The sequence below is a fragment of the Muscardinus avellanarius genome (assembly GCF_963383645.1).
Source record: "Muscardinus avellanarius genome assembly, chromosome: 1".
NCBI classification, from domain to species: domain Eukaryota; kingdom Metazoa; phylum Chordata; class Mammalia; order Rodentia; family Gliridae; genus Muscardinus; species Muscardinus avellanarius.
In genome coordinates this window covers 59337080-59345281 of record NC_137786.1, presented here as the reverse complement: position 1 = coordinate 59345281, position 8202 = coordinate 59337080, and the positions used below count along the sequence as shown (strand labels likewise).

The following is an 8202-nucleotide window of genomic DNA, read 5'->3' as shown; positions in this document are numbered from 1 at the left end:
TCCTTCTCATTCCATATTAAGGCCATATGTTTCATGGTCTTAGCTGAGCACATAACAAAGGGGAATCAAGCCATAAATTCCAGACTTCTTTCCATTTCAGCAAACCTCATAAATCAGTCTCAACTGAGAAGTGCTCTCTCTATCCTGAATAACAAATGGCAAAGGGCAAAGCAAAGCTTTTGCTTGGTCCAGGCACCCCTGAGCAAGTGGGTCTGAACTCTTGCTTTCTAATCTTAGTGTGGCTTCTGCTCATAACCTCCCGCATTGTAACATTCTGAAGCTTTGTGTGTGTGCACATGTACGTGTGTGTATGCGCTGTGGTTCCGTATAAAGGGTAATTTATAGACTCTGAATTTTCCTATACTAAATTGCAGAAAAGAATATCAGTTTTAAAGCATAACATTTCACAGAAAAGATCACCAAATAGCAAAATAACAAAATTTTGCCATTTTCTCTGATCTAACTTCATAATCTCCTATAAAAGAGATAAGAATTAAAGCCGGGTGTGGTGGCGCACACTTGTAATCCCAGCATTCAGGATTCAGGAGGCTGAGACCGGAGGATCGCGGTTTGGGGACAGCCTCAGCTACTTAGTGAGGCCCTTTGCAACTTAGTGAGATCCTGTTCAAAATAAAGAATAAAAAAATAGGGCAGGGGCTGTAGCTTGGAGGTCGAATGCCCCTGGGTTCCATCCTCAGACCCAACAAAAAAAAAAAAAAAAAAAAAGAAAGAGAGAGAGCGATAAGAATTAACTCCTATTTTGGAAGCTGAGAAAACTAAAAAAGCAAATGGCAACCATCTTTGGGGAACTCTTTGCTCACATTATCTTCTGGCCAAAGGAAACATATGTACCAGATATGATTTCTTGTCCAATAATTAGTATTGATTCTCATTACCAGCACTACAGTATGAGGAGAATTCTCTTAATCCTAGTTTTCACACAGAACACAGACAAACTATTCACATCTTACATTTTAGGACGCAAAAAAAAAATAACTCTAACTGCCGAGTATTGTTTGTTTGTTTGTTTGTTTTGTGGTACTGGGGGTGGGACCCAAGGGCTTTTCTACCTCTGGGCTAAACTCCCAGACCTATTTTATACTTTATTTGGAAACGGTCTCATTAAGTTGCTGAGAGCCTCACTAAGTAGCTGAGGCTGGCTTCAAACCTGTGTGATCCTCCTGTCTCAGCCTCCCAAGCACCGGGATTACAAGTGTGTGCCACCACATCCGGCTGAATCTTTAATCATAAAGTGTTTAAGTCTAGTTCATTTTAATTTTTGAAATTCTATGGTGGCTGAGGTATGGCAGCCTAGCATATACTCCAGCTGCGTGTGCAGTGTTCAGTCAATATCTTTTTTTTAATGCAGAGCGTGTCATCATCAAACTCAAGAAAAACTAAAAACTCTCGAAGAGTATCTCTCTACTTTCCATCTCTTTGCATTTCCCAGAATTCTTATAAACTTCAAGAGATGATTCCCCACATACACAAGCCAAAAAACTAAAAACAAGGTTGCATGGAATTCTGAGGAAGTCAAGAATTCCTGAAATACAGCTAAGAGAGACTGGTGAACAGAAAACTATGATGTACAAGGTAAAGCAGAAAAGAAAGCAAGCCAGCCAGATCTGCTGGACATGTTTTATTCTAGAGAGAGAAAATCTGGTCGAAAAACAACAGCATGCTGTGAATGATGCGACCAAAAGACAAAGACGGGGATTAGAGCAAGCCGGCCAAAGAGACAAATGGAATGGGACAGGGAAGAGGAGGAGGAACCAATACATCCTTGGAGATGTATGACAGAAACGAAGCCCCATTTCTTCCTCAGCCTGATTCCAAACCTTGGAGCCCACAGGCATCCTAAAGAGTGCTAGTCACAAGGGCAATGGCTGTCTTAAAGAGTGCCCAGCCTCTGAACGGGTTCAATAAATGCTTACTCAATGAAAGAGTTCTGTCGATAAGCAAGGTCTGACGATGTTAACTGTGGTGAGCAAACCTGTGTCTGGGTCTCAGAGTTGAGAATGGAGGTTTCTTCTAAACAGGAAAATAATCTTCATAGTAACACTATACTAAAAAGTTTCTGGATAGCAGAAACACACCTGTACCACTGGGCTCCAGCCCCAACCACAAGAAACACATCCTCTGTATCTTTGTATCTTAAGTTTTATGTTAGTTAATATCTTAATTAACATCTTTGTTTCCCTAAGATATAACCACTCTCAGTACTTTGATTGACCTACACTACGTTTGGCTACTTCAATGTCGGCCGTCATGCTGTAGTGAACGCTGGAGTGAGACTTCAGCTTGTTGATCTTTATCAAGCACAGACGGTTCCCCTGGCTCTCACAAAGAAGGATGACAGACAAGACTGGGAGAAATGTTCTCTGGGGCAAACATAATCTTTTTTGTTAATTACTTTTCCTGATTAAATGCAGGCATACTGGAAGAAGGAAGAAGATAAGAGAAATAAATGGCTTTCCTGCAGATGATATTAATGAAACAAGATTTTAATGTCAAAACCATGGCCTTCTAACTTTATTTTCTTTTTTGATTAGGTTAGTTGCTTGACTGGTGAGGAAATGCTGCAGACAGTATATCTCTGGTCTTTAGCAAGACATTTAACAGGATCTCCGAATATTGTGATAGCAGAATTAGGTGGATTTACAACGAGCCATATAAATAGTACTACTTAGTGTCAACCTCGAGGCCTATGATGGGCCGCTCAAGACTAATTTCTGTCCTGCTGAGTATTCACTTGGAAAAAAATGGTGAAGACGTGCTTGTCACTTCTGTGGATGGTATGAAAATGCAAGGCACAGCAAAATGTAGGGTGGCAGAATGAAGATATTTCAGAAAGCTCTTGACGTGGCTAAGTCAACTCAAGACGGCATTATAAAGGGATAAATGTGAGGTTCAATAAACCAGCAGGGTCGAGTACAGGATTGGGAGATGTGGCTTAAGAGCAATACTCAAGGGAAGAAACTTCCGGGAAGTTAACGGCCAAATGGATTTATTGCGAAGCTGATGAAGCCTAATTCAAGGCCCCTCACTGGTGTTACCCACACCAAAGCCCTGTACTTGACTGTGTTAACAGTTGTTCTCTTTTTTCTTTCTTTTGTATCTCAGTTAAGTTGCTCAGGCTAGCTCCAAATTCCTGGGCTCAAGGGATCCTCCTATAGCAGCCTCCCTAGCAGATAGGACTCCAGGCATGCACTGCGATGCGTGCGTGCGTGTGTGTGTGCATGTGTGTGTGTGCAGAAAACTATAGAAGTCACTGACTCTCACAGCCTTCATCTTGTCAAATGACTCCTGGGAAATGGTGTCCAGTTTAAGTCATAATATTTTGGAAAAACTAGCCCCCAAACAACTTGAAACATGTCTCCTTTTCTGGCTCTTCTTCCTTGGCTTCAACCTCTAAATGGTAGACCTGGGTCCCTTTATCTTTTTAAAACATTTCTCTAATGGCATTCTCTAATGACATTCCAGCTAATGACATCTATCATACCTCTGATACTCTCATGGATGACAATTAGTATCTCAAGCCCAAATCTGAGCTCCACAGCTCTGAGCTCATATATCCAATTGTCTGATGACTTCAAGGCAGTAATACATGACTAGAACTAAACTCTTGAATTTCTCCTGTCTTAGCCCACCTGCACTTCTTGCTGAGGAACAGATCTGAATGACAGTAAGCAGGAAGTATAAGGAACTTTTAATAGTTCATGAAAGCCAGGGATGGTGATACACACTTGCAATCTCAGTAACTTGGGAGGCTGAGGCAGGAGGATCATAGGTTCATGGCCAGGCTCGGCAACTTAGTGAGGCTCTCTGCAACTTAGTGAGACCCTGTTTCAAAATTTAAAAAAGTAAATAGGGCTGGGAGTGTAGGTCAGAGGTAGAATGACCTTGTGGTTCAATTCCCAATACCACCAAAAAAAAAGTTTATAAAAAAATCAAGAGTTAAACTGAAGAGAATTGCCGGGCATGGTGGCACACGCTTGTAATCCCCGTGCTTGGGAGGCAGAGACAGGAGGATCGCACAGGTTCGAAGCCAGCCGTGCTGGCTTAAGAGACCCTGTTCCCAAATAAAAAAGCATAAAAATAGGTCTGGGAGTATAGCCTGCAGGTAGAAGTGTTTCCAGGAACCCCAGTACCCCCCCCAAAAAAAAACCCAAAAAATAAAAAATAAAAAAAACCCTGAGAGTATCTAAGGCATTAGAGATGAAAAGGTATCACTTTTCTTCCTTGAAGATGTAGTGATGATGAGTAAGATAAACGTTCTAGCAGAAGGGCTGGAAAATGCCCGAGGAGATGATGATTTCAGCGTCCTGGATTCCAAGGAGGGATGGATTAGCCACATGACTGCTCTATTGGTAAGTGCTGGTTTTGTAGTGGACCTCTAATGATTAAAACTCCAAAATCCTGGTGCTCAAAGTTCACTGATAATTTTATTTTTCAGTCCTTTTATTTGTAACTATTCTTGCAAAAAAAATATTGTTTTGCTTTTCTAAAATTGTGTTTCTGGTGTCTCTGGAATTGACCAGTCTATGCCAATGACTGGATCAAAGAAACAGAGCTGGACATCAAATGACCTTTGAGTTGGTTTTTTTGTTGTTGCGGTTACTGAATCATTCTGTACTCAACCCTTTTCCCAGCAATGAGCAATCATAGCTCTGAAGACTGGTAACTACTGGTCTAGTCCAGTGATTTCCACCAACTCCCACCCTGCAGTCACCCTTCACAGTATTTGAAATTGAATCCAAGCTGCTCTACCACTGAGCTATACCCCCAGCCTTTTTTATTTTGAGACAGGGTCTAAATTGCACAGGCTGGCCTTGAACTTGTGATCCTCCTGCCTCAGCCTCCTGAGTATCTATGAAATAATCTGTTAAAAAAATATAGAAATCTTTTCTCATATGTGGTGACCTGACTGTTATTTTCTCCAAAGTATCTGGGCAAGTGTTATGAGGGCATCATAGTTTCTGACCTTAATGATACCTGCCTGAGTGTAATGAAGGTGGGTGCCCTTTGGAGCCCATCTGTATGAGGTTGTTTCTTTTTCTTCTGTAATTTATGGTAAAATTTGACACATACAGTCAGTCATGGTGACTTACACCTGTAATCCTAGTATTTGGGAAGCTGAGACAAGAGGATCATGGATTTGAGGCCAGCCTCAACAACTTCACAAGACCCTGTTTCAAAATAAAAAATGAAAGAGGGTTAGCTTAGAGGTCGAATGCCCCTGAATGCAACTCCTCAATTAAAAAAATAGACACATATATAGCCCACTGTGCTAAAGCTCCACTTCCATGGTCTGAAAATGATTTAAGCATCAATATTCATGAGACTATTCCTTACTTTAAAAGGTGGGTATTATTTGGGGTCCAGATGGATCAAACATGTTATCTTCTTATGTAAAATCTTGGCAATGAGCCGGGCGTGGTGGTGAACGCTTGTAATCCCAGCACATGGGAGGCTGAGACAGGAGGGTCACACAGGTTCAAAGCCTAGTGAGGCTTTCAGCAACTTAGTGAAACCCTGTTTCCAAATAAAGTATAAAATAGGTCTGGGAGTATAGCTCAGAGGTAGAAAAGACCCTGGATTCCACCCCCAGTACCACATACACACAAAAAAAATCTTGACAATGATAAATCCTTTTCTTTACATATTTCCTTTCTTGGTTTCATGGCAAAAAGAAAGAAAGAAAGAAAGAAAGAAAGAAAGAAAGAAAGAAAGAAAGAAAGAGGAAAAAAAAAGAAAAACCAATGACTTGGGAGAAACTAACCACTGGAAACCAGCTGCAAAACTTCACAGGGATGCAGAGAGGCCCAGAAAGAGCCAAGGATCAGCGCAGACTGCACTCGCAGGCAACCACTCAGCTGCCCTTCCAGACCTCTGCAGCTCTGGTCATTGGGCTCCTTCCAGGCCCCTGCAGCTCTCCCTTCCCCTGGGGCAAGATACTGATACTGTGTGTGCCTTCTGAGCTACACTGCCCAGCTGCCTCAGTACAACACGAACAAGAGGGTGCAATCTTGCAGCACACTCGGGCATCACAGTGATCACACCCCAGCTTCAGAGCAGCAGGCAGAGTGAGCACTGCAGCTCTAGCTCTGGAATCTCAATGCAACTCAACAGTGGTTTCCTGGACTTTACTATGTGCCGGTGCAATGGACAGGAGCCATGCAGCCCGACTCTAACAGCCTAGAGGGAGAGAGACCGCAAGCCCTGAGGAAAGCCGAAGCCAAAGCTTTCATTTTGCAGTGGTAACGATGGACCAGCTGTGAGTGAGCCCTGACTTTGGAAAGGAGCCACTTGGCTGCCTGGGCGTCCTTCCCCTCACTCTAGGGAGCCAGTGCTACATGCCTGCAGGTGACACCACATCTCTGAGAGCTGGGGCTTCACATGCTAAGTAAAATGTTCCCTTTCACAGGTGCATTGTGGCCCCTGAGGGTGGAGAGTGAACATCGTTATATCATCCCTGACCAGTGTTTTTAGAGGCCTCCAGGTGAGCCAAATGGAGCTGGGCAGTTGGCTTACAGCTCTTGCCAGTGAGGAAAACCACTCAGACCTCTCTGTGAAGCATGGGGCTAAGGAAGATTAAGTGCAGAAAGACACACAGCCCTTCGCAGCACACAGGAGACAAAGAGGCTGCCATCTCAGGAAGACAGTGCTAAATGGATTTGGTGACTCCTCCTGTCAACACATCCTCTGGCCGCTGTGTTTAGAAATCGGCCATCACGACAGGCGTACCCATCCTGCCATGGTGATGGCCCCGAACTGTATCTGTAGCTGCTATAAATAAATATGCTAGACAAAAAAGGTATATTATTCTGGAAAATCTCCCAGCCAGGATAAATCTTCTCTCCAACAGAAACAAATTAAAATTTTCATTTGATTTTAACCAAATACCACTAAATTCCTTTCCAATATTTCACATATATTGTCCTGGATAGCTTGAATTAGATATATTTATGAAAAATATTAATGATCCAGCTCCAGGCTAGCTACTTTAACCAAAACAGGTCATAGGTGTGCCCAGTTGCCCGACATACTTCTTTATCCAGGGCCCTCTCTTGTGGGGTGTTTATACAGCCCAAGTTAAAACATTAGAAGTAAGAGAAATCAGAAATAACGAGGTTCAGAAAAGTAGGTACAAGTACTAAAAGAGATCAAAGCAATGACATCTTACTCAAAGCCCAAGATATCTTCTTGAGTGTTCTTTCAGAAAACAAAAACCCTGGATTTGCTCCTGGGCTCTATCATTTCAAGTGTCTCCATCATTTTTCCCATCTGTACATATCAGTTATTCCAACTCCTCAATCCCACCCCTGCACATGCACCTTTATCTCAGGCACATCGACAATGGTTCAACTTAGTCACAGATGAGCACTCTAGATTCTTTTAGCGATAAGCCATAGGCCTGAAGTATTTTAGACCACACAGTTTTCCTCATTTCAAGGAAGCTGTGAGATTCCCTCCCCTTCTCCTACCTCCCCAGTGCTATCAAAGAGCAGTCTGAGGCTAAACAATAAAGCAACTGGAAACTTCAACATCTCTGAATGGGCAACCCACCTCTTGATCAGTGAAAATCTCTATGAAGTTCTGGAACGAGAAAGAGCCGGACTGGAGGATGAGCTCTCCGGTGTTTTCAAAGCACTGCCCGGTCAGCACGAGCAGCTTGTGCCGGGCAGAGTCCGTGATCATCAAGCGCACCTGAAACAGAGCACAGAGCGTAGGCCGTGAGCCGGGCAGCACTGCCGTGCACCTCCAGCACGCCCGGCCTGTGGAGCACGTGACGTTCATTACCAACACAAGGTTCATACCCTGAGACTCTTAATTTCTTCCTCTGGAAGGTGAGGATGGGACAGAGCCCCAGCTATAGAAATCATCTTCAAAATTAACGGGTGCGGCCATTAGTTCACCCATGAACACCATTTTTAGCATTTTTCTGCAACCAAGGTGGTAGCGGTGGTTGGCTCTTTCTCCCTATTTCCTCCTCTTTTTAAAAGCAGTCTTTGCAGCTGGCAAACATTTGTCCCACAGCTGTTTGAAAGTGTCTGCTAGCAGCAGGCAGTCTGTGAGACCAGGAGAAAGCAAATATCCCACAGGCCCAGGTACCCAACTGCTCCTCAGGAAGGAGAGGTTTGCAGGGGGTCCCGAGCCAGCCCTCTCACCCAAGTCCTAGAACATGCACACAGCTCCAAA

The 8202-nt window shown here is 43.4% G+C and overlaps 1 protein-coding gene across 1 annotated transcript in view; it reads right to left on the bottom strand.

Moving 5' to 3' along the window:
* Window positions 1-8202, bottom strand: part of MAP1B (microtubule associated protein 1B) — a gene marked incomplete at both ends in the record, with an annotated part of 103278 nt that overhangs the window by 12200 nt on the left and 82876 nt on the right. The window contains one exon of the mRNA XM_080702863.1: window positions 7570-7710. Coding sequence (XP_080558989.1) covers window positions 7570-7710 — 141 coding nt within the window. The remainder of the gene's footprint in view (window positions 1-7569; window positions 7711-8202) is intronic.